The following is a 26878-nucleotide window of genomic DNA, read 5'->3' on the forward strand; positions in this document are numbered from 1 at the left end:
CTTCAGCAGAAGGTTTTGTGGCACAGAACAGAGCAGCTAATCTGAAGCTGGGAGGCAAAGGGTCCTCTAGGGACGCCCAGACGACACCTAAGGGTGCACAATCCCTCCATCCACAAGAGCTACTGTATATAACAAATATACAGATAAACAGATGTACACTCGATTTCCTTGGAAATTGTTCCCCTTCTTCCTCGAGAAACACTTAAAGTGATTTTTTTTTTCCTCCCCTTGAAATTTCTTATGATGAAGAAACATACCATGAGGACTCAAATGGGTGACAACTGCTAGTGCGCCGAGCTGCCAGGCGATGCCCTGGAACAGAGCCAGTTGCACTTAATTCCCTGAAAAAAAGGGGTTTTTTTTAGAAACACTTAGGTGTTGGCGATGTCCAGGTAATTGTTTTTCTCTAGTCTGTCAGTTTTAAAGTGAAATCTTAGTTTGTGGTCATCACAGACTCCAACAGCCTCTTTTTTCTCCTTCTTTCCCAGTCTCTTTTCAATGCGCAGACCTCCGAACAGAGATGAATCACGGTAATTGGTAGGGTTTTTCTAAATTGAGGGCTCCAAGAGACCTGGGAAGTGGTGTCTGCAATGTCTAGCAGATGTACCCTTCCAGACTTCTTGTGTTACTATCGATTTTTTTCTTTTTTCTTTTTCATATAAACTTTATTTATTCGCACATTCTTCCACAACTCTAAAACAACAAGCCCTTTGGCAATGCGTGCCTGGCAGATGGCTTCAGAGCAATATTAGCATTTTAACAAAGCTACAAAACACACTTGAAAAGCGTACATTTCTCTGTTTCCTTCTGCCATTCGGAACCTCCTGGGGTGGGGAGAAACCACAGGCGGATTTGTTGTGAGCAACTAGTTCCATGTAGGTGGAGGCACTGGCGTACCAGAAACCCAGGTTAAAATCAAATACCACTTGCCTTCTCACCTTTGTCCCTTTTGTTTGCACAACAGCTCTCACAGCTTGCCCCAGTCCAGTCCCAGAGGAGCATTCCCAGGACAGGGCTGCAGTCCGTGACCCATTCCGCAGCATTTTCCTACTAGGAGGATCAGCTGACTGAGTACAGGAACCCTTGGCAGGCGCTCCCTGATTATCCCTTCTTTAATCACTTCCATTCATTCTAACCAAATTTTCCGACAGAGCTGGAAACAGCCATCAGTGACTGGTGAAAGAGAAGGGAGGAGAAGGAGGACAATGGAAATTTCCCCAAAGACATGCAAGTTACAATTAAGCTGTTAGCAACAAAAATACATAGAGCAAAAGAAATTGTCCAGAACATATGCCACTGGAATTATATTAGTGTGCAGACCAAATTAGCCTGCAGAGTTACTCACAGCAAACTAAGCACGTGGGGTATTAAACTGCCTGTGGTGAGATGGAGAGCAAGAGCCAATCTCCTAAGGGGACCCTGCAAGAGACGAGTAACTCCTACTCTTAGGTGGGGTATTAAACTGCCTGTGGTGAGATGGAGAGCAAGAGCCAATCTCCTAAGGGGACTCTGCAAGAGATGAGTAACTCCTACTCTTAGGAAGAACCAGAACCCCTCTGGGTGTGAGTGCTTGCAATTCCCATCGAATTCGGTCTCTTACAACGTATCTTGCTGTGCCCAGGGGGGTGGAGGAACTATCCTGAGGAGAAACCCACCGCCTCAGTCCCTTCCCTCTGCTACACACTGCATGGCCATAACCGGGAATGTCTCACAGCTCCCTGCCTGCACCCCTCCCAGTGCTGACCCAGCACACACTGGGAGCAGGAGGGATGCTCTGTTCCCAGTTGCTCGGTCAATAGCACCAGGCAGTCACAGACCTACCCATGGACCTGCTACTCACGGGGCGTGCGGCACGTTACAGCTTCCTTTCTGCCAGCCTCCCCCAGAGGAGGAATTCAGCATCCTCCCAAGAAATGCTGTGTTGTCCTGGACTCTAAAAGATGATCCTCCCAATTTTGGTTCAGTTTGACAGATGGTTCTTATTTGTGCTATCCCCAGCTGAGCGCTCCGATAACGGAATGAGAGGACCGATCCCCAGCCAAGAGCACTGGGACATGGCTTGCACATTCCAGCTAGAATTTTTGCTGGGCTCAGAGGCTTCAACTCAGGGAGGCAGGGAACTGGTTGTTCAGCTCCTGGTTGAGTATTTCCACTGGTTTAGAATTTCCCTGTGTTTTGTACAGGTTCTGCATTCCTTTGGGCTGAAGCGTTTACCCTGCTGCGAATGTGGCGTCTCCACTGATTCCAGTAATGCTATGCCAGGTCTGTGCTTGTGCAAGAGAAGAATTTGTTTTGTATTTCAGGAGTGCCTGGGCTCTTACACACTGTACAAATTAGAAAAAGTCCTTAATAGGTCCTTATGTTGAGAGAAGCTCATCCTCTTGTGGAAACCTGTTGGTGTTGACTTCCATCTTATCAAATCCATATAGAATCTGTATAAACATTTACCCACAGTGACTTTGAGGCCCCTGCCAAAGCTTGCCCCTGGAAGTGCAGGGATGAGGATATCAGCTCTGTGTTGTCCAGTTGGACAGACTGTAACAGCACTTCTTCACAAGGAGGAAACCCTTAGAAATTAGGACTCATTCCCTCCCTTGCAGCTGTATTGCTCTTCTCTTTTACTTCCACAAATCTGGCTCCAAGAAGCTGTCTTGTATCGTTCATCCTAAGAATATATCCTGCTATATATACCAGGTTCAAGGCAAATTGCCTGCCTGGCACTGACTGTCAGCGCTTCCAATTCTTTCTGGGTCATTTTCTATCCTAGGAATTCACACTGCAAAAATTAAACGCTCCTGCAAACGTTGGTTCATTTTGCAAAGCACAGAGTAATGTTTTCAGCATGCCATTCTGGGTATTTTTCATAGCTTTGAAGAGCTCTTCAAGTCTTACCAGTTCTGGGTGGGTCATACAGGCGATGAAGAACTCTCAAGTTGATGTTTATAGCTAAGACCAGAGTTTGTCCTAAGGACAGTGAATCACTGCAAGGCAGGGCAGCACCCTTCAGCAACGGCTGATTCAAAAACCTTATAAGTCTTTTACCAGACCAGATACATGATCCAAAAGAAAAAAGGAAAAAAAAAAAAAAAAAAGGCGGGAGGAGAAAGGGAACATGAAATTCACGTGAGCAGGACTGGGGACCTCAAGAATCTGTTTCTCAGCCTCAGGAGAAACCCAGTGCCACCCACAGCTATGTGTAATTACTGTTTTCAAACCCTCCTGGTGTTTCTAGGCAACTCCACCATCCTCCTAGTGCACTGAGACTATCCCAGGGCATGAGAGGTTGCTGTCGCTGCAGTTGCGTGCATGAGCGTTCCAGCCTCTGCCCTCCCTCGTACAAACCAGCTACAGTATTACAGTGGGTGCATCCACAGTATGGGCTGCAAATACCACTTTTGCCTAAAACTCAAGCCTACGTGCTCACAGCACTGCTCATTTACCAGGCCTCCATGCTATTTTCCGAGGGCTGCCCAGCAGTTAGATGCCTGATGTTTGCCTTGAAGCCTGACTCGACGCCGGGAATGCTGGCAAGCACGGAGGAGGGCAGGCTGGTGAGGAAACCTGTATTGCTGTAGCAGCTGAGCCCTGGGCTGCAGGCTCTGAAACCTTGCCCAGGTGAATAAAAGCTGGTCCTCAGGTCTGGCAAAGCCATTTAGGAGCAGTGTGAGCAGCTGATAATAAGTTAAGAGACAAGGGGTAATAAATCAAATACTAAATACTGGTAACAAAGAATACCTTTGTGCGTTGTAGAAGCCACCTGGAAGGGTGAAAGGAGGCACACGAGCAGCATCAGGAGTCCTAACGAACCACCATCACAAGACAGGTGAAAGCCTGTAAATGGTCTGACATCATTTGCTCAGCCACATGGTTCCCCCTCATGTACACTGCATGTGCCCAGGGGTCCAGCTGCGTGTTGCCAGGCGGTGGGGTGCTGTGGCCTGTGCCTTCCCTTTGCCAGAACAGCTGCTTCCAGCCCTGGCGTGAAGGATTAAGTCACAATTAAGCACCCACTGAGACATAGCACCTTCCTAGTGATTTTATCAGCTTTGGGTCTGGACCATTCAGTGATGACAGAAAAGCCAAGAAGCACAAAGAAACACTGGACGTGACCAAAGGCTTGTTGGGTGGAAATATATTTTCATGCCTTCTGAGGAACATCAATACCAGATTAGCACCATGGCTTGGAAACACAGAGAAAATGTCGCAGGGAAATTCAATCCATACATAGTCAGACTTTTTAAAAAAGCAGTTTAAATACATTTCTTTCTGTCCTCCAGCACCTTGCTAAGCAGAGCTATGCTCTGAACTCCGTGCTGGGTCAGAGCTCACAGAACACAGCCCCGTCTGTGAGTGTGGAAGAGGCAGGCATCGCCTGGCAGCACCCCTTCCCCCGACATCCGTGGGCACAGTCCCTGCCTGGCACACCAGCCCTGCAGAAAGCAGGCGGGCACAGCTGCTCTCAGGATGTGATCCAAGGCTGAGGATATTAAGGATGTCTCTGTACTCTCTACAGGAAATTTAGGATCAAACCAGTTTCACATCAGAGCCCCGGCACTGGTTGCAATGCGTTGCTGTGCTCCCTGCCCCTGCCAGGACACCCCTGCGGTACTGCCCGACCTACGTGACACGAGGTCTGTCCTGCTACGGCCAGGAAGCGTGCTTCCATATAGATTCATTTCCCCTTTGTTATTAAAACTCTCTGTAAAGTACCAAATTAAATCAATTTTTATTTTATTGGGAAGGCTGTTGCCAATTATATCTTAATTTCTGCTGCAAATGCAGCAATGGGAACAGTTTGCTGCAATACTTGCACCATAGCTAGGTTTAAGAATACTTTCCTTGTAAAAGCAGTTGGATTAAACAACAGGTGAGCAAAAGGAACAACAGATGATATCAAATATCCGTGCCCAGTCAGCAAACATTGCCTCCAGGCAAAACCTGTAGCACGACATCTGATACCTCCTTTTCACGAAACAGAACTTTCTTCTGGCTTATCCTCAGTCCTGTCCGAAAGACTTTCCGAAAGAAATAGGACTATTTCTCTCCTTTTCACTCTTCAAGATGAGACAGACAGCAGAGGTGTAGGGGGGAAACAGAGGGACATAACAAAGGGGAAGAATGGCAATGAACTCAGTGGGCAGTACGATTAATTGCAATTTATGTTTTAGGGAAGTTTCACTTCTCATGGGCTGAAGCACAACATGAGATGATCACACGCTCCTGACTCTTAAGTTGGCTTTTTATTAAGGAACTAGTTGAAAGAGACTGCTTTATTACCTCTATGGACCAGCCCAGCTTGCTGTTGCTTCTCCAAATTTCTCTCTCTCCTCTGTGTGTGTGTCTTTCCTACCATCTCCCAAGCACATCTGCAAGCACATCCATCGAAGGGAAATACAGTTATCCTCCAGGATTCTGTCACCGTACAGATGCAAATGCACCGCAGCCTGCTGTCAAAGCACCTTAGGGAAGAGCACCGCTCAGAGCAAACCCACTCCTGTCACCCCAGGGGGACAATCACAACAGAAGCTGTCCCGGGCAGGTGAGGGCACATCTACCAGATGAGCTGCAGGACACAGGAAGGTCAGCAACATTTATTTAAAGTCTGGATCTTTAGTTTTAATGAAGGGTAAGCCAGAGACAGAAAATTCAGTGTTTCAGGGACCTTTCTGAGGGTGGTATTGGTAAACTCTCTATACAACAACCTGCAGGATTCTCCAGGAGGCCATACAGAGGCGTGTGTCACATTCATCATGTTTGATGTTGTTTTTGCTAGGAGACAACCAGCTAAATCCACTGCTGTGTCCCACAGCCAAGTGGGAATGGAGAAGTACTGCCTTCGCCACCCACTTCATCTGTCAGCTTCAGGGTATTTACAGAAAAGAAACAACTTCTTACTGCATCAAAGCATCAAAACATTAATATTATCATTGAAGCCTGGAGCTCCAGAATAGCCATCCTTTTATGGAAGGACAGAAGCCTCTAGCTTAAAGGAAAGAAGTTCAAACCAATTACTTGCTGCACTTTTATTTCCCTTTTCAAGTCAGGCAGTCCACTATGCTCACGTAACAAACATGAGCAAATGCTAATGCCATTCTTGCTCTCCTGAATGGCATCAGAACAATTTAGTCAGCACTTTCACCCCACAAAATCCTACAGCAATAGAAAAGCCTTAAAATGCCAACTCTACATTCCTTCAAGCACTCAGGTTCTGGGATGGAACAATCTTTTCATTCCTCTTTGGTACACAGAAACATTAAGCAACAGCTAGAACTGTAAAACAAAAAATACCAGCTCGGTTGCACCTGAAGTACTGTGGAGGTGGTTTGTTGAGGCTTTGGTGTAGTGCAGCTGCCAGGATGGGATAAATAGCAACGAAGACTGGCAGAATGACTCAGTTGAACACACACATGGAGCCAGCCAAGTGGATATATTGCACTGCTGCCCATCTGTTCTGCACAGGGTTGCCTGCTTGCTGGCATCCAAAGCTAAGACTGTGATCACCACGAGGTAATGTGATGGCCAAAGCCCAAGCCAGTGGCCCTAGTCTCTCAAAACAAGGGGTCCAGCAACAATGCCATACTTACCTCTAGCTGTCCCCGCGTTCTTTTCTGGTTTGGTGGTTGGACTGAGCATCTGACTGTCCATGCCCTGGGTGTTTCCTGCCTATTCAATCCACTTTCACCTGTAGCCACCGCCGGTTATTTCTCTGGGTGGGACCAGGGCTCTGCAGGCTACATAGACTAGGGGGAAAAAAAAGTCAGTCCTCGGAGAGAAAACAGAAATTACATCTGAACTTACAGTGAAATGTGCTGTGGCACAATAGGCACCACATGGCTGTTTCTGATGCAGCCAGTGCTTTGAGAAAGAACAGAGAGAAACTCCCTCAGCAGACATTTGGCACGATCTTTATTTACATAACACTTGAAATGGTTGTATTTCGGAGACAGGGGAACAACAGCCAGTGGGAGCACACAGCTTGCAGTGATCAGTAGCACACAGACCCTACTAACTGAACGCTACAGAGACCCACAGGGATTTCAAAGGACAGAATCACGTGCCAAGCTGCCATGCTTTTCCCTACCTACCGTACCTTCTCACATGCACCGTGCTTTTCACCCAGTTGCAATTCATGGCATGTCATATGGCAGAGGATCTGTGGTGTGACTTCAGAGACCACTGAAATCGAGAGGGAGATCAAGGTGACTTAGCTAAGCAGCAGTTCAGGCCCTGTGGGAGTTCTGCAGAACCACAGGAGGGAACACAGGTGGGATGCCCCTGCTCAGCAGGTTTCAGACATACAGCCCCTCTCTGGGGGCACGCGGCAGCTGCCCCACACGTTACCCTGCTACTGCAGATCACACATCCAGCACAGCAGGCTCCCCAGGCACCATCTTGCTGCCATACTGCATTTTTACAAGGGCTAGTCAGTTTCTGTGGCCCATTCAGTCCTTGTTTCACACAGAGAATACCACACAGTGCCAGTGTTGAAATGGCTCTTGGGTCCTCCAGGTATCCAGCCTTGCTGGGGCACTGAAAGATTCATAGCGTTCAGCAGTCAGTCCGACCCTTTCCAGTTCTCCACTTACCTAGATTTAGGGTTTATGCTGCAGTGTATTTATGACCCTCAGAAAACAAGACATGATACACTGTCCCCCACAGGCATAAGCTCTTAGACCAGATCTGGGAAAACCTGTAGTGCTCAGCAGCCACCATGAGTCCTCAGCTCCTCCTGCCAGGAATCCTTAAACTGACCCAAACCCTCAGCCAGATTTAGCCCCAGACAAAAGAGCCTGACCACAGCATAAAGGACAAGGAGCTATTTGCTGGTTAATAACCATCAGGCGTTACCAGACTAGCATATTTCAGATCAGTAGCTGGCAGGGAAGAGACCCAAAGATGACCATTTGTTTCCACAGCCAACCCAGTGACCTGACTCAGGAACAGTGAAAGGAGCATAAGCTCTGCTATAGGCTATGGGAAAGAGGGATTGCTAGTGGGGGGAAATATCAGATGTGTAGGGAAGTGGTGGATCCCAAACATCAGAGGGAGTGACCTCCAGACACGTTTGCAAGAGGTTAGAAACACCGCAAGTCCAACGCTTGGGAAAACCACAGCTGCTTCCTCTTTGCTGGATGCTTCACCAAAGGCTGCCTTTCCCCAAGAGACCTCTTCAAGGCATGCAGTAAAGTCAGCAGCAGCCCCCCCCACCCCATTTAACCCTGTACACAGGTACCCTGTGTCCCACACAAGGCAAAACATACTGTCCAGACTCGAAACAGTGCTGTGCTCTGACTGGAACAGGCACTGGGACAAGTCCCTCTTCTTTTCAGAGCTGAACACTGCCTTTACCGTCAAGGACTTGTGTTTTCTTTCTTTCCCTCAGAGCGGGCAGAATGCTGCCCACTTACAGACAAGGCTGTAGGAGGCAGCTCATTATCAGATCTCCCTCTCACATCTAGGTACTCCACAGCCCTCATCTGCAGAGACCTCAGGATGGTGATTCTGGGAGGTGATGCTGGGGAGGGACAGGGCAGAGAGAAGAGGGTGCTGGCTAGGGCAGGGCCTCTGGTGCTGGAACCTCACACCCAGGCCTTGACTTGAGTGTTCCACCCCTTGGCACAGCTGCACAGGCCTCCCTCCTCATACCAGCGCCATTTCACCCCCTTGTACACAGCCCTGCTGTATGGCTGGAAGCACATGCAGAGACGGAGATGCCGTGCCAGGCTGCAGTAGATAGCCATGGCCACCACAATGAGAGGGGACATGATGACGAAGCCAAGGATAATGAGGGCAGAAGAGCTGTTGTCATCCAAGATGCTTTTGCAGTAGCGGGCAGCTGAGTGCAGCACCTGTGGGAAGAGCAAGACAGAGCCCGTCACAGACCTGGTGATGGATAGGAGTGGTGACCAAAGTACCCTTGAGTTTTTAGCGCTTTTAACGAAAGACACCTCTCTCCCCTCTCTCCAAGCTGAGCTCAGAAATCTTCCGGCTGCATGAAGTGACTGACAATATATTTTAGTCAAGCTTTCAATTACTCTAGCATCACTGAGACAAGGGCACCACACACTGACCCTGAAGCAGGGAACAGTAATTAAGTCATCAGAATAGCACAGCTTAGCATTTAATAGGCAGAAACCAAATAAAAAGGCCTCCTGCTGCTACATTCATCTGGGTGGCAAAACACACTGGAAATTACAACAAAGTAAATAAAATACAGCAAGATGTTAGATTCAGCAGACAGAGGTTGGTCATCCCATAGCTACCTGCTGGCTGGAGACTCTCCAGGCTCCTGCCCTGGAACAGACCCCTTTGTGTTCTGTCTGTACACACTGTACTCATTTCTTCCTCCTAGCATCTCTTCGCACGAGAAAAATCTGCCAGGAAAAGCCCATCCACCCCATGTTGCTGCAAAGCGTCCAGCACACTAACTGGTCCTTCCCAACCAGTATTTAAAGCCCTCCTTTCATCCTGGCAGCAGGAGATCCAAATCAAACCACTCAGTTCTGCATTAACAAATGCTACAGGCAACCTCCATGTCCCCTAGCTTCCTTTCTTTTTTCCATATTCTTTCAGCAGTACAAGAAACACATCCCAAAATACTAAATAAAAATAATAATAACAATAAAAAAATCCATCTAATGGATTTGCAATGCAGAAATTGGCCTCTGGCTAGTAGGAAGGCATTGAAAAGCAGTAGCCCAAAAGACAAAAGACTGTTCTTGTGAAGCCATACTGCCACAATCCCTCTCCATGCCTATTAAAAGTCTGTATTAAAAGACTCTTTACAGCAACACACTTGTGTTTGCTTCTGATGTATCTGGCTGTACTTGAAAACCTTTTACATCCCCTCAGAGCCTACAGCTGGAGAGTACTGAGTGCAAAGGAGAACTTGAGGTTTTCCAAGGTGAGGGCTGAGCAGCGTGAAGCAGAAAGGGATAATTCCAGGAGAGTGTCCTCATACCTTTTCCCCATTTTGAGTCCAATTTGAAGTCCATGAGTTTCAAGGACTAGTTTCAGATCATAGAAAAAAATGATTTAAGGGTTTTACAGGCAATCTGCTATTAAACCTACCCTAAAAAGCCTCATGTCTGACAGAATCTGCATCCATGCTACACTTGTGGGGACAGAACAGCCTTTTTACCAAGGCAGCGGCCCACACTGCACTTTCTCCCAAGGAGAATTTATTAGGTTATTTCTTGTAAAGACTTACTCTTCAATAAAACAGCAGTCATTCTACACACCTGCCTTTGTGTACGTGAAAATACTAACAGCCATGGACAGTAAAAGGGAAGTGCTGCAGCCCACAGTGAAGACGGGTTGCATGACTACTTGGGTAGATTAGGACCCCTCTGAGCCATTTTTGCTCTCTGTAGGCACTCCAGAGCCTCCCACGTTACCCTGCTGGGCATCACACACTTTTGCATCCCATAGTAAAACACCTCCAGAAGGTGTGAGAGCCACAGTGAAAACTACCTGGCCCAGAAGCACATGATTTCTCCATGAATTACATTGCCCTCCAACTAGCAGCAGCAGCCCTTGCGTCTGTCCTGTTCAACAAAACAATTACCATGGCAGATGTCTCCCTGTTCATTAGTTTGCAGGATCAAAAAAAAAGCTTTTCAATAACAGCAGCTACAAGTTGTACAAGTTGACGTAATTTCAGGGCAATAAAAATCAAAGCCAAACTTCTGAGACCAGCAAATACATCAGCGCCGAGAAAACAATAAGAGCATAGTCCCTTTGTCAGGGAGCATTGAGACGAGGAGCTGTGGGCTGACAACTGGGGATGTCAGCTGAAAAATACAATGCAGTAGCTGTATGGGAAAGCTGCAGCACATACCCCAGCCAAAGCTATACATGCTCGCAGTCAAGAGTATGTCTTACATGCTGTTGTGCCCCAGGGTGTAGAGGCCCCGAGCAAGCAAAGATTCCACCTACACAACAAGCACCTTTACCACACATCCTCAGAATAAATACCACTGGCACTAAAAGCTGCTAAAGAAGCCGTTCCCCCAGAGCTAAGAGTTACACGTGGGGAAAAGTAATTTTACACTTCAGCTAGGCAGAGAGGGTACCTCCTCCTTCAGTGGAGTGAGACCTCCACAACTATATCCATCACAGCTCCACAGAAGCCAGCAGAGCCTTACTGGGCTAAACTGGGCAAATGGCTACATGGTTGGATCCTTTCCTGCCACCCATGCTAGGCTCTGCTCACTCCGAGATCCCAAGGATTTGAGTGATTCGATAGGATGCACAGTTTCCATTAAAAGGAAGGGAGAAAGCTTTCATCTTCCGCTGTTCCTCAGTTAAATACATTAGTCTGAGAATATTTAAATAATCTTCCCTTCAGTTCAGATTTCACGGAATGGGGAGACCAATAGCATCTGTATTTTGAGACAATTCTCCCTGCGGGGAGACGGTACTACAGTGTGGGGGTTTTTTTCCCCACAAAGCAGGAAGTAAAAAAGCTCTTCTAACTTAGGATAACCAGCAAGAACAGTCATATTGAGCGAGTCTAACAGTTACCGCTTGTGAGGAAAACAGGAGAACTGCTTTTTCACATCCACACTTAAGTGGTTCCAAAAATATTTATAGACATATACCAAGAAGAAATTTAAGTAATGAAATCCAGAGGGCAGCAAGCAACTGGAACAGACACACACACACAGAGCCCTTACAGCAACTCTGTCAAGCCAGGGAGTGTATTCATCCGACCTGTCAGATCTACTTGCTATTTCATGGGAATACAACTTTATTGCCCAATCAAACTTCCATTTCCCACAATACTGGAAGAAGGGAGGGGTAAAAACATACTTTGCTCATTCCTGCCAGCATTCAGCACTCACAAGGTTGGCATCTCGTACAAGCTTGTTGTAAAATGCTGTAGATTTCTCTCTGATCACTTTATACCTCACTTTATCAAGCTCAGCGCACAGGCGATCAGGACCAAAGGGTCCCATTCTATCTGAGCCCCTGAGGAGCTGGGCAGTCACAGGCAGCTCCTGTCAATGTTGTCCCTGCCTCTCTAGTGAGAAACTCTCTGTGCTAACCTACTGACACTGAATGTATGGGTGCCAACCAACTACTTTAAGACAATTAGTCCAGAAACCATCAAGCCTGTACTTTTCTCACAAATGCACATGCCAACCTTGCTCATAGCTGCGTCACAGGCGCCAAGCAGGAGGGACGGCTCCCCTGTGCAACCAAGAGCCTGCAGGTCAGCATGAACCACCATAAACCTGTTCTTGTCAGCCCAGTCTATACACATACCTCCCTTATGAAAAAAAAATAAAAAAATCTATAGGCGTACACACTCCTTATGAAAACAAAGCCAAATCTTGGGGGAGTCTAACCTTGCCTTTACAGCCACCGGTCCCCATGGGCTAACATAAAACCCTTACAGATGGCCCTGCCTTAGAGGTGGCTGTTAGCAGCCAAATGGAGCAAAGCTTACTTACCTGAGAGTGGCATTGGAAGCCAAAGTAAACCACCACAATGGTAGGAAGCAGCACAATGGTGAAGATTACAAACATCAGGAGCAAATTCATGAAAAAGACCAAAGAGTTCATGGTGCCTACCACCAGGGTCCATGCCAAGCAGCACCAGACACTCCGTGGCTCCCTGGGAAGTAACTGGTCATCCATGTCATATGGTGGGAGGTTGGGAATCATCTGAGACTTCTCTGAGAGGTTTTCTGCTTCAAAGTCCTCGGTGTCCTGGCTAGACATTCTTCAAGAAGATTGCTAAACAACCCACACTCTTATCCAAAATGGTTTCTTTGCTTTTGGCAACAGACCTGGGAAGTAATTTCCAGAGGCTTTTCGTGCCTCGTCAATGCATGGACAAGAACACTCAACCAGAAATCATAACAGGGCAAGGAAGAAAAGGCCCCCTGCTTTCCCAGGACCCAGCCAACAGAGGTTGTTTCCTTTCAGAATGTTTTCCAGTAGTGTCCCAACCTCAGTTTCAAAGTAGATGTGGTTGCTGGAAGTTTGGCAATAACTATTATTCTGCTTTTGAATCCACAGTACTACTGAATTTGTTGTTATTCTTCCTACGATTATGATCCCAAGAGGAGGTCTCAAACAGTTGCTGTCTTAGCTTTGATAATGCTGCTTGGTTCCAGAAAGTGCCTAGCTTTAGTATCCTCCTCCACCTTTGAGCACTGCTGTTTGCTAAGAATGTCAGGCTTAGGCACTTTCAGACAGTTCCCTGGCTTCAAATCATCTTCCCATGCTCTTCAACTTGTACCCAAGTAAATATTCCTGCTCAACTCTCATCCAAATGAAGTGACCAGTGAAGATGACAAACAGCAGCTGCTTCTCCACCGTCTGCCTTGCTGGAGTCCTTGCCCACACCTTGTAGACCTGGAAACAAAGGCTGGAGCAGTGCGTGGTTTCACTGGCGCTCGGCTGCCTGCAGTCACAGACACGCGAATACAAGCCGTGTCTTCCCTTCTGAGCTGGCTTTCAGGGCTTTGCGACACTGCTCTGTTTACAGAGTCGATTCTGAAGCTGCTTTCTGCGCTAGCCAATCCTTCACAGCTGTCTCACTACTGCTTTAGCACACAGCGCCCGAGAACCACGCTCAAACCACACGTTCCCAGGTCAAGATGGTCCCTTTTCAATTTTAATTATTCTGACTCCGATTAATTTTCTATGGTTTCTCTCTAGATTAAAAAAAACTTAGAGAAATCTTCTGTTCTCTGTGGCCATTGCTTATTTTTTGCGGAACATGTTGATATTCTCCCAGTGAAGGCACAGCAATTATCCATTATTTTTCCTGCCTTGTATGAGCAATGCTACTTAAGAATTCCAGTGGCATCTGCACATTTATGTAGCCTTTTAGACACATTCATACACTCATGATCCTTAAAGGTAGAAAACTTCCTTAACACCAGAGGAAACTGAAGGTCCTACCAGAAGGCACAGCTCATCTATGGCACAAGCCAGGGAAAGAATCCAGGAGTCCTGCCTTCCATTCGATGCTATTTCTCACAGAAAATTCTACCCTGGAAGAAAGGTTATCAGAAAAATAAGGTTCACACAATGCTAAATATAAAATGATTTTAAGATATAGATGAGTGCAGGCTTGTCTTCATTAAATTCTTTTGCTACAAATGGTACATTTGGGGGGCCCGTCCCCCACCATTGCTGGGTGTTTTGGTGGGTTTCTCTGCCTTGCTTATTTACTGGCTGGTTGGAGCAACATGCACAGCAGAACCAAAGCTAAGACAGCTCTCTCCAAGAACTGGGACAGACTCACACATGAAGCATTTGCTGGTGGCCCATTAGAAGAGCTCTACCAGGTGATAAGTTAGGGCTAGTGGACCTCTGGGCAGCGGCACCCCAAACATCCCATGGCTTAACAAGAGCCTCTGATGAAGCCATGCCACGAGGAGGAGGTGATGAGACCAACCCAAATGCAACATCCAGGCTTGGCATTCCTCATGGGTAAAGCAGACTGTTACCGATTTCTGTATTGCTTTTCAGTGAATTTAGCTCCACTGTGCCAGGCACTCCATGCATGGTAGCAACACGCACAGCAGCTCTTATTGTGCAAGTTTTAGAAACAGGCAGACTTAGAATTAAAAGGGTTCCTCAGGCTTCTTTCAAAGCCAAAATTCAGACATGGATTTCCAAGTCACAGGCCCCTGTCTCAATTGGGAGGCACACACGTGCCATACGAGTCATTTTCCTGACCGTAGAAATGTCACCCTACAGAGGTACGGGCCCATGTGGCCTGAAGGATTACTTTCTAATTAAAACAGAATATAACTGAACAGACCCTGTCCTCTTGCTGCTGAAAGTGCCTCCTCACCTGGGGCTGGAAAAGCATTACATGTTACTTGTAGGAAGAAAGCAGTGAAACAAATTGAGGCTATTCACCGTTTGCCACATATAATCAATATCAAAACAGAAGCTTTAAAATTGAAGTGAGTTGAAGAGCTTCTGTGAGGACAGAGACTCCAAAAACATGATGTCACCAAAATCAGGAACAAGAAAGTTCCCTATTACACAGTAACAATATCAGTGAGAAAGAAGCCTCTTGAAATAAGTAAGTAGTTTTTAAACAGCTCAACAATGTCCATACTTGTTATGCAATTCCCCAGCTATAGAAGTTATTAGTTGACCCACACCACTTTTTTTTTTTTTTTTCCCCCTGTAGCTCTTCTTGTAGAAATTCTTAGACATCTCGAAGAGTCTCACAAACTTCAGCTCTATCGGTATCCAGCAGTAAAAATTCTGGCTGATCTACACCAGATCACAAGTCAGGTGTATCCTTCTTACTAACAGCAGAAATAACTCATAACTACCCCAGGCACTTTGTCCTGTGCTCACCGCTGAGAGATCTCAAACCCCATCAGAAAGATACAAAGCTTCAGCCACAGGAGGCTGCTGGAAGCTTAGCAATAGTGAAGTTCTTGCTGCTCCCTGAGAGATAGGAAGCCAAGAGGGCAGAGGATTGCCAGCCAAGGCTCCATCCCACAATACCAAGATGAAAACAGTAGACTGAGATGGTGGCCAGATTCAACTAAGAGCCCAGATCTTCAGGCACGCTTATAGTTATAAGGCAGGTCTAAGGTCAACCTGGGAAAGCAGTCTCAGAACAAGGTCTGATGACCAGCCTTGGCTACAGCCAAGCTAGCTCTGAAGTAGGTATATCTACAACAGCAACTGGGGCAAAAAAGATGTTCCCATGCCTGAGCCTAACTAGGCCCCCAGGCAGAGGGGGAAGATGGACACCTCAGATGATACCTATTAAGGCCCATTAGCACCCTGAAAGCCCTAACACCCCACCTCTTCCTCAGCTCTTGGTTCCCACCTCCTTTTAAGAACCAAACCAGATGAACTAATCAAATGTTTTCTACTAATTTGCTGGAAACACAACTGTCAGCCAACTCCCTGGGGAGCCAGGTTAGAGAGCTGGAAGGCACAAGGAGGTGTGGGAGGAGGAGGAGGAGGTGCTGGTGGTATCTCAAGACCTTATTTCAGTGCAGTGATCTGCTTAAGAGCCTTGGAAAGTCATGGAGCCAGGCTAGTATTCTGCAGTTCTCAGATTTAATGGCTTTGCCGTGGAGATAACCATGTACGTGAATTTAGGGCATTGACACCTATGCACACATGCTTTGTTCTTCAGGCTCTGATCGTTTTTGACCTGCAGCTCTCCCATCCTCCTGCTTCGAGTTGTGAAAGATCTTTTCAGACCAAACTGTGGCAATGATGAGGAAACATTTATTATTTACCCAAAATTCTAGCTTCTTTGTGACGTTTCAGGATGGAGGAAATATAATTGGGAGCCCATACCTCCAATATAATCCTGTTTATTTACCAAGTGGCACAAGGGTGGTGTTTTTTTCTTGCCTGTGACAAGGAACAAGTAAGAGGAAGCAGGTTTGGGCACAGAGGTTAGTCCCTTTCTAGCAAGCACTTAGCCCAGAAGGATCCTCTGGAAGCCCTGCTCTCAGGCCCTTCTCCACCCGTGTCTTTCTCACTTCCTCCCTGAAGCATGTTTTCTGGGGAATGTCTTCTGCATCTCTCCTGACACAATAGCAAGGAAAACTGCTTTGCCTCATGCCCTGGGTTTGCCTCTGTTTTGAGTGAAGGCTATTAATGTCACCTGACATTCATCCCCGATGGGTAGATGGTGGCTACTTGCCGGCTGTGGTGGGGGTTGGGTATGTTTCATTGCTTGCTGTTTTCTTGACTGAATGGAAAAGGCTTTTGCCCCCAGGGAGCAGTAGAGGAAGGAGCTGGCATCACTCAGGAGCTGGAGAGACCCATTCGGCCCTCAAAGCAGAGGGAAGCTGCACTGTTCCTCGCCAGGGACTGGTGCTAATGACTTCAGTAATTTTATTTCCTCTGGCACCGAAGGTGACACTGAATTTAATTGATCTGTTTTGTTTGCTGGTTAAGTTCTCACAGTGAAGAAAAAAAAAATGTTGATGTGCCAAGAGAGGGGAAGAAGGTTAAAAATAGGGTCTGATACCACCAGCACTGCCAGCAGCCTGTATCCTGATTTGTTCCAGAAGGAATATAGTGGTAAATAAGGGAAAATATTAATTTGTAGTACAGATTAAAGCCAACATCTGTTTGTATTGAACTCAGCTGCCTTTGAAGAAGCAGTGTAGGGAAAAAAGTGTGAAATCCAGAAAGCAATTACTCTCTTCTGGGCAGCAGGCACCAAAAATTTCTGGTACTGGACTGACCAAAGCACTGAAGCTCTTTGTCTGCAGCCAGCCTGCCAGTTTCCCAGCCACAAAGGGGGGTCCTGGACCTTCCAAGCCTGCCTCACCAGAGAGAAATGAAAGCAGAAGCACAGAACTGACCAGAAAGGGTTAAAGGAGCCATGGCATAAACTGAATTTCACTGTGGAATACTGCCCTGCAGAACCCTCTTTCCTTCTGTTTAAAGATTATTCTTGTGTTTGGTGAACCCACCTAGCTGGCATGCTGAAGAACATCTTGGGTACCACAGTGCATTGCATGCACTCATCACAGGGAATAATAATTTTTGTTTGTTTTTCAAACTGAAAAAATATATCTGAAAATTACTTCATTAAACTGATTATACAGTCATTTACCACAGCTCTGCCTTGTAAGTCAAAAAACAAGAAAGAACTGCCTCCCAAATATAAAGATGTTGCTTTTTTTTAATTACAAGCACTGAAATATTTTTGAAAGGTGTGCTGACTAATCCAAAATTTTAAAATTGATTCCAAAAGCACTTCAGCTGACATATCAATACTGATTTTAACAAGCCTGTAAACCCCAGGAGCAGCTCTGTTTGGACAGCCACTTTCCTGGGAGATGGGGAATGAACTGTAATTTTTTTTTTTTTTTTTTAATAAATGCATGAGAGAGAAATATTTACAAATACAGAGAGAAACAACCTTTGAAACAGTCATCAGTTGTTCCACCCATTTCCTTCACTGCACTCTCAGGCTGAACAGCTCTCAGGGGAGAATACAAGGCAGCAGCCTTCTCTCGAGCTGCAAAATGTGAAATCTCTTCACAGATCTATCCAGACATCCAGAGGGAAATAACTATTGAATCCATCCTGCTTTCAGTTGTTGCACAGGCCAGCCACAGTGTTAATAAAGCTCTGAATCTCTGCAGGAAACCACATGGCGTTAGATGTAATAAATGTGACAAATGGCACGGAGGCTACTAAAGAGTCTCAGTATTTACTATGCCTGTCTAAAAACCGCTGATTTAAAGACATAATATTTTTCAAGCTTGACTTATTGACTTCTAAGTGGAGAAAGGACAAGGCACACACACACAAAAAAACCAACCCCAATATATAGGAACTGTAGTTAGGAAAGGTTAGGCTTAAACCATGGAATGATTGCAAACTTGGTGCTGAGCAACTAAAAATTCTACCCAAAAATCATGTCAGCTGTTTCATGTGGGGCACCACAGAGCTTCTACTGTTCCATACATAGCAAGGTTTGGCTGGTCTATGCAGCTTGCCATTCTGTAATTTTCTCCTTACATAGCACTGCGTTTCTACCAGAGCCCAACAGAAGGATCACCTATGGACTGAATTTCTGTGCTGCCATTTAACCTACACAAGCCTGATGCAGATGAAGCTAATCCTGAGATTTTTCTGAGAGTGTGTGCCTGATTCCCAGACCTTGAAGGGCACAGAACAACCTGAACTTCTTCCCTCCTGGCTATATGTAGCCTGTGTGTTCCCACAAAGAAGCTGTGTCAGTCAGCTCTGTGGAGTGTCCCTTTGGGAGTCAGAGGTGATGAAATGCGTAATGACACCTCCTTCCCTGCAGCTGTGCTTTCCCATACCAAAATCATTTTTCAACCCTAAACTTCCATTAAAATCAACAAACACCCCAAAGAAACCATCAGTAATTCTCCTACTGAAAACAGCTTAGAACAGCCAGGCTGACGGAGTCATATGGATCTGAGGAATCTTTTACCACTCACATTGTTTTAAAACATTTTCTAATATTCTTATTCTTTTCAGATCCAGTATGATCTGTTTCATTTATGAGTGCTGATAGTGCTAAAGTTGCTAGAGAAGTTATAAATAATGCTTAACTCTTCAATAGCACTTTTATCTGTAAAAGGCAGCTTGGACACATCATTTTGCTACAGCTTCCTGCATGGAAAACCCCAAAAGCCCAACTGGCAGTCAGTGGCAGCCTGAGCCTGGATTATACTCAGGGTGTGAACTGGGCAGAAAATAATAACGACTAGCTGGAGGTCACAGGCTGTCAGTGCTTTCATTCACACAGTGCATGCTGCTGAGTGGATCTCTTATGGAACAGAAATAATCCATAGGGAGATGAAAGGTTAGCAGCCAGCTGCTGGTTTCCGTGGATGTAAAAGCCACCCAAGAGCTAAAAAATCCTTTATCTCTTCTTCCACGAAGAAATAAATTCTTGCACTTAAGTGGCAACAAGGAGGCAGACTTCAAGATACTATGCAGCTTGCTATAAATGGCTAGATTCAGAAAATGAGGCTAAAAGAAATGAAACTTAACACTGTTACAAAGCATAAAAATCTATGATGTTGCTTCCACAGAACACTTAAGCAAAGCATCATGACAAATAATCACATGTACCATTATCAATGTGCTCAGTTTTACTGTCTTTTTTTCTCATTTGGCCAAGATCTGACTTTATATTCTTCAGTATAAGTAAACGACCTAAAAAGACAAAGATTTACAGAGGGTAAATACAGTCAGTAAATAGGAAGTAAAAACAATATTAGGTCAAGACAATCAATCCTCATTACTTCATTTAATAAATTCTTGTTAAGAGTGGTGGGGTTTCATCTGTTGCTTTCTCAATATGGAACAGAAAACATTATTGCTACTACTAAAAGTGACAGGTCTCTTCAATATAATTTTAATGTTCAAAGATATATTTTTTATTACTATAATTTAAGCAATGAAGGCATTGCTGAATCTCTTGGGAGCTTCAGGCATGTCCTGCTCCACTCCAGGTGAGTTGTCCTCCTCACTCCACTATTTTCAAAATCCGAACCCCAAATAACTTTCACACCACTCAAATTGCAACACTTAGCTCCAAATCTTAACTCATGTTCACACATGAACAACCCAACCCAAGCTCACTCTTGGCCTGCCCTCACCCAGCCCCAGCCCAACTAGGTCAGGTTCCCCTCCCAGCAGCTTGGCAGCTCGGCACAGCGACGCTGCTCCTAACCGCTGGCGTCCTGCCGAACCCCTGCATTCTCAACTCAGGGTTCGGCCCCGACGCCTCCTTTCTCTCAGTGCCCCTTGCATCCCACCCTCCTCTCTACAGTCCTACACCAGGTCTCTCTCTCCATGCCGCCACCTTTCCCCATGCCAAGCCACTGGCTTGTTTGCGTTTTGGGACTCTGGAGCTCGCTGTGGGACAGGTGTAGGAGCCAGAAATGGCTCTGACAATTAACAGAGGAGCTTGAACAAGGAGCTGTTCTAACAAGATGCACCCCACCACCACAGTGATTGTCCTTGTGCCAATTTTATTCCCTTGTAAATACAAAGAGGTTTTAACATCTGTGGTGAGGGCACGGTGGTGTGGTAAAAAACAAAGCTGCTAAAGTAGTCATAAAAGTGCCATAACTTCTAAAAGGCTTTGCTAAATCCAGCAACACTTTCTGAAGATCTTTTGCTATAATGAAAACACATTTTAATGTGTGGCAGGTATGAAAAGTATGTTCTTTAATCATATCTTCCTTTGGAAAAAAAATCCCCACATTTTAATGATTCTTTTAATAACCAAGTGAAGTTTGTGTCAAACCCCAGTAATAGTAAGAAAGATCCCCCAAGCCTCTGTTTCTGTGAAATTTCCACATCTTTAACAAGTACCTGCCTGTAAGTGGGAAAGATGTCTTGATGATGGTGCAAGTTATGGAGCAGTTTCTAACAGGAGAATCATTGCTTCAAGATGCTGAAACTGGTAATGATTACAGATGATCAGACAAATTCATTAGTTCTCTGATGGCAGAGACCCTCGCTGCTAAGAAGTCATTTTTCCACCATCTATAATGACAGCACCATCTTGTGGTTTATTACAGTTCATAAATTTTCATTTTACATCTCAGAGTCTCTTGCACACAGAGGATACTGTAAGACATGCTACCCAGTATGGAATCCTTCCACTCACTGAAAACAATACAAAAACTTTTCCCACTGCTTTAGCATTGCCAGTTTGAGCACTGCTAGCAATACAGCCCAGTAGCGCAGAGGCAGGTGCTGAACAGTGGCTGCCAATGAGGTCCAGCACCCACAGAGCTTCATAAACAGCTCCATGACCTCACAAGACAAACGACAACACAAAATGGCAAACCTGCTCCCTCCTCCTGTCTCTACGGACACATGGATCACTGTTTCCACTGAAAGCGCTTTTCTAAGCAAACCTGATTGCCTGCTGTGCCTGAAGAATTAAAGGTTCGGTCTTTTCATACTAATAGCAGGTTATCACCTAACTGTTTCCAACTGCAGAGACAGGTCACTGACTATCAGTATGTCTGCAGTTTAACAGGAATATCACAACAGCCTTTCTTTGACTACAGTTCTTTTCTAGTATCATTTGGTCTGTTGCAGTTGCGTTTACTTTTAAAAGCTCTCAGAAGCTCACAGCCAAGTTACGGATGTGATACTAAAAAGTCAGAGCCAAAACTGTCCGATACCCGGGTTGGAGCATTAGAAAGCGGGCATTCTTTAGTTTTGGTGCTGGATGCACAGGGGATAAGTTCGGCCCAACACACATCCCGACTTTGTTCACTATTTATCTTTAGATGGCTGATCTATACGTATTAATGACATTTCTGAAAAACTACTGGCATACTCCTTACAGTTCCATGAACTACTTATCATATCCACACTCTTACTACGCATGTGTGGCCTAGAGGGTTGGGGGTCCTCTGCTGGTCCTTTGGGACACCTTCATCTTTTCTTCATCCTCTTCCTCATCATCTTCCTTTTTCTTCTTGTCCTTTTCATGACCTTCACTTCTCCTGGCCCTGTTTCAGCACTCTGAGTTCATGTCTTGGTTTCAGACAGGTTCTTATCTACTATATGGTTATAAACTATACAATGCAATGTTCTACTAGTAGCTAAACTACATAGTACAGTGTTGTACAGTTCGCCAATGCCATGGATAAGTAGTTCCAACATTTACAGTTAAGCACACAGGTAAATATTTCCTGGTATCAGGTGGACTGGACCTGTAGTTACCTTTGACTGGAGAAAAGCTTAGCCAAGAGCAACAACAAACAGCTGAACGCAGCATATCTGTAGCTTCTTACTGCGGAATGGAATGCTGACAGCTGTTGTGAAAGGAGCTTGATGAGTAGGAGAGGCATTATCTTGTTAAATCCAAGAAAAGATCAGCAGCAACCATAATTTAATCTCTTTGTAAAAAGCATTTGGCACGGTGCTACAGACAGAAAATGGAGACAACGTTTTCAGGGCCTCTGTGTGTGTATACATATATATGTGTGTGTATATACATATATATTTTATATGTATAAAATTCAAAACTCTCCAGTCATCAGCAGGAGCCATCAAGCACCACCACAGAAACACTACTGCACGTTATCCCCGAGTATCCACTAAATCCTCCAGACCCACAGCCCTGCTCGGCTGCTGAGGCGAATCTCGGCCAGAGACACAGCCCTGCGCTAGGCAGCACGTGGATCGCGATTTGAGAGGACTGTCGCCAGCCTTGGGCAGGCACAGCACGGCACGGCCTGTCACCGAGGGGGGCAGGCCCTGAAGCGGCGCGGAGGGGGCGCTGAGGGAGGCGGAAGGGCCGCGCCGCCATGTTCCCGCCCCGGAAGGCGGGCGGCGGGCTCGGGGGCCGCCATGGTGCTGCTGAGCGCGCCGCGCTGGCTCCGCAGCCGCCTCACCGACCGCTTCTGGAGGGTGCAGGAGGTGCTCAAGTATGCGCGGGTGAGTGTCCCGGCCGCCTGCTGCCCCCTGCCCCGGGCGGCCCGGCCTTCCCCGGCCTGGCGTGCTACTGAGGGGCCGGCAGGGCCGCTCGCGGCGGCGGGGGGAGGGGGCGGCAGCGGCCTTGTTTTCTAGAAACGTCGAGGGTCTGCGTCAGCGTCGAACTTTCAGTGGGCGGCCGTTGGTCTGTGCGGGTTGCACCGGAGGCGGCGAGTAACGCGGGCTAGCTGTGGTGTGGGGCTACAAGAGCTGCGGCAGGACGACCCCGGGCCTGACAGGAGCAGCCCCCTGTAAATACCGCCCGGTTGTGGGGTCTCGTGGTTTCTTTGGGGTTATTTTTTTCACTAGGCAAAGCAGTAAAAAAACCCCACCGCTTTTAACCATGCTCTTCAGTGCGTTTTAGAAGGATTGCTTCCAAACGTGATTTAATTGAAGTCCAAAGTGTTGTACCTAGGCTTGGGAAAAAGCTTTTCCAAGGGCAGACTGTCGGTGTCCTGGGAGGTAGTACATTTGCTGTAGTAGTCTGATGGAAAATGCTGTAGTAAGTGACAGGTATCTTGGTGTAGCGCCTAAGCTACCCACAGTACCTGTAGTAGTTACTTACTTCACTGGCTGCTTCCTCCTGCTTCATGTTAGATGACTGTCAGCTACCACCGGTAAACTTTGATTACACTTTCTGTTTGGGCAGCTGTAATATTTTTGACATATCAGAGGCTCCTGTCCCATCCCTGTATTCACACAGACAAAACTTGAGGGGGCAGCTGAGGAAGGAGAATAAATGTGTGAGTTTAGGGGTTGGCTGAAAGCACTGAAGATGGTTTTGTGGTTGCCTTCCCCCCAGAACCGCAGCCTAAAATGGGGGCTGCTTTTGGCTCCTTCATGCTGGTCTGAAATTTTTTCAGCCTGCTCCAATTCCTTAGCTTTATGTGTTTCCCATGCTATAAAGCGAGGCAAGAATATTTTCATTGTATGCCAACTGAAGGCTTAGCTGGTGTTTGTGAGGTATTTCATGATCCTTGTTGTGAAATACACATGAGCATATATTAGTATTGCTGAAGGGTTAACTTGTAAAACGGTCTTAAAGACAACTGAACAAGAACATCTTGTTTTCTTTTCAGCATTTTCGTGGCAGGAAGAACCGCTGCTATAGCCTGGCTATACGAAGCGTTCGGAGAGCTTTTGTGAAGTCTACAAAGGCCAGAAGAGAGAAGAAGAGATTTCTAAGAGCGGTAAAGAGCAAAACATTAGATGTGAACATGAAAATGGGAGAAAAGTGGAACTGAAATAGCAACTGTCCTTACTGGGGGAGAGTTCTCTCAAAGTGTTTTACCAGTGGGTCAAAAATACGAGTTTAAAGTAAACATACTCCCTCTGTGGTCTGAAACAGCTCCCATTCTGAAGTTCATAGATGTATACGTTGCACTGAGAAGACTTTAGGTCTGAAAATGTTACGTTTACCAAGTGTGAGCAGATCAGCAAGACAAAAGGTTTACTTTTAAAGTATTTTTTATTCAGGTTGTTAATTTTTATACTTTTAGCTCTGGATCACTAGGATTGAAGCAGCTTCTCTTGAACATGGTTTGAAATACCCATCTTTCATAAGCAATTTACTTAAGGTAAGGACAATGCATGAAGAATAATTACTTTGAAACAACAAATCAGAGAAAATGTCATTGACAGAGGTCTTCTGAAGTGCCAGGCAAATTAATTTCTTAAACTCTGAAATCTTTCAAGTAGATGTAGTCTGACAAAACATACCAAAGGGTTGCTGGTTACTGTGTCAAAATGCAACTGCAAGGAATTGAAGCTGCGGCCTTCACTTGCTAATCTTTGAGCCATAACGGTGGGGACTTCCAAACTGGGGCCTGAGCAGGCAGTAGCAGCATAGGGTGTGGTGGAGGGGCTGAAAAGCTCCTTCTGTCTGACTGAACTTCTGCCAACACTGTCCTGCTTCCTAGTTCTAGTGATGAAAGGCCTCCCGCTTATGAAAGGACTTTCATTCACTTCAGGAAGTAAGTTCTGCCCTAAACCTGTTTCTCTTCCTTATATGCAAAATCCCCTTTTATCCTGGTGAAAGCTGTTTTACTACACCTTGTTCTGTCCCCAAAACTTCTACTGTGCATCTTAAGAATGAGGCTTGTAAAATGCTTTTTATGCTTATTGCTACTGCAGGCATTAAGTAACAGCTACCTTTCCTTTTACTTCAAGAAATTTTAAAATGCAAAGCTTGAATTAGCAAAAACAACCCTAAGAAATCTCTGCTCTTTTCACAACTAGCTTTGTGTTGGTGAGCAGGGACAGTGTAGGGAGTTGGTGCCATTGTCCCTTGTTCTTAAACATGCTGGGGAATTGGTTTTAATTTTTTATAGTGGAACTGTAAAATTAAAACTTGTTTCTCCTGGCTCTGATCATAAAAAGATAGCGTTTCTGCTGCTTAGAAGTGGAACTACATACAAATTTATAGCATATTTCAAAACATTTTATCTGTTTCAAATAAATATATAACTTTCTAGGTTTTCTGACATGTTTCCTGTAAAGTGTTACAGTTTCTGAAATTTATACACTCATTCTCCTGGTTACTCTTCTTGTACTTTAATGAAAAGAATCAAACACTACCTCAAAGCTAACTAATTTTTATTTTTATTTTCTCTCTCCTTTATTTTTTTTCTCCTTTTTTTCCTGCAAGATGCCTGTCCCTTTGATTCATGTCTCAGAGTAATATATTCTTGTAAGATTCTCTGTTAAAAGATCCAAAATGAGCAAACTTCTGTGTAATACCTCCCTCTTAGATGCTAATACACAGTTAACCGTGCAATATCTAGTGTTAAGGGTATTTGATCCTGCAGTCTTTGATTCTCTAATCCAGGGCACATTTTAAGATATCAGGCAGCTTCTAGCACATCAAGTGAACTTGAATATGTCTCAGTACTGAAACAAATGCCATGGATTAACTGGTAACCCATGTCCTTCCACAAAATAAGGAGATTCTTCTTTAGTTCTTGGTTTCTACCCAGGAAGACTTTGAGAAAGTCAGTAAACAAATTTTGCGCGGTGGCTTAAGGAGACATCCATAGCTGAGTGGTCGTGCCTGACAGTTCTCTAATAGTTCCAAAACTGTACAGGATAGAAAAAAAAGATGGATTTGCCTTAAGACCTCAGGCAGTCGTTAAGCATTGCAGTGTTGTTCCTAAAAATTACAGTGGTTAACCAACCAAATTTTCTTGCGTTTAGTCCCAGGTGGAGCTGAATAGGAAAATGATTGCTGATTTGGCTATTTATGAGCCGAAGACGTTCAAGTCGCTAGCTGCCCTTGCCCAGAGGAGGAGGCAGGAAGGCTTCCTCGCCGCCCTGGGAGATGGCAAAGAACCGGAGGGGATATTTTCACGAATCGTGCACCACTGTTGATGCTGAGAGACAAGTGTTAAGACAAGAGCTGGTATTGCAAGGTGCCCTCACTCACAGGCTGCTGCCCAGGCCGTCGCTGCGGGGCACATCCTCTAAGGATGGTTCTAGAAGGAGGACGGGTGGCTGCGGGTGTGACACTTGCGCCTTGGTGACCGTTTTTCCCCCTGTATTAACTGGAACGCCCAGAATTGGAAGCTGCGGGTGGAAGTTAGCGGTGCTGCGTCGGGCCTGTAGGACTTCCCGTGTTAACGACGGGCGTAACGGGCACACTTTCTGTTAAGGACTTAATAAAGATGTTTTTTGGTAGCCACTACAATTTTGAACGGTGACTTAAGGGAAAACCCTGCCCGGGGGGGGCGCAGGCCGCGGCGCTGCGGAGGGCGGTGGCGGGCGCCAGAAGTCCCGCCCCCTTCGCCGTGTTCAAATGCCCAAGCGGTGCGTGGCGCCGCTGCGTTCGGCCCGCGGCTAGCGTCAGACGTCACAGGGGCCGGGCCAATGGGCGGCCGCCGCTGCGCCGCGCCCCACCAATAGGCGAGGAGCGGAAGCGGAGG

The 26878-nt window shown here is 45.9% G+C and overlaps 2 protein-coding genes across 3 annotated transcripts; one reads left to right on the top strand and one right to left on the bottom strand.

Annotated features, from left to right (window-relative positions):
• Window positions 1-3102: 3102 nt before the first annotated feature.
• On the bottom strand, window positions 3103-13558 carry TMEM88B (transmembrane protein 88B). Its single transcript, XM_005237960.3, has 2 exons — window positions 12459-13558; window positions 3103-8849 (listed from the first exon to the last, which is right to left on the bottom strand). Exons 1-2 carry the CDS (start codon window positions 12726-12728, stop codon window positions 8580-8582), a joined length of 540 nt encoding a protein of 179 aa, XP_005238017.1. The 5' UTR covers window positions 12729-13558; the 3' UTR covers window positions 3103-8579.
• Window positions 13559-22765: 9207 nt separating this feature from the next.
• MRPL20 (mitochondrial ribosomal protein L20) lies at window positions 22766-26643 on the top strand. 2 transcript variants are annotated; one of them, XM_055798578.1, is made up of 4 exons: window positions 22766-22925; window positions 24041-24151; window positions 24461-24538; window positions 26154-26643. In XM_055798578.1, the coding sequence occupies exons 1-4, from the start codon at window positions 22839-22841 to the stop codon at window positions 26325-26327; spliced, it is 450 nt and encodes a 149-aa protein (XP_055654553.1). In that variant the 5' UTR covers window positions 22766-22838; the 3' UTR covers window positions 26328-26643. The 2 variants fall into 2 exon arrangements, with proteins under 2 accessions (XP_055654553.1, XP_055654554.1); XM_055798579.1 differs by lacking the exon at window positions 24461-24538.
• The last annotated feature ends 235 nt before the right edge of the window (window positions 26644-26878 follow it).

This window comes from Falco peregrinus, chromosome 3 (assembly GCF_023634155.1).
Source record: "Falco peregrinus isolate bFalPer1 chromosome 3, bFalPer1.pri, whole genome shotgun sequence".
Taxonomy (NCBI): domain Eukaryota; kingdom Metazoa; phylum Chordata; class Aves; order Falconiformes; family Falconidae; genus Falco; species Falco peregrinus.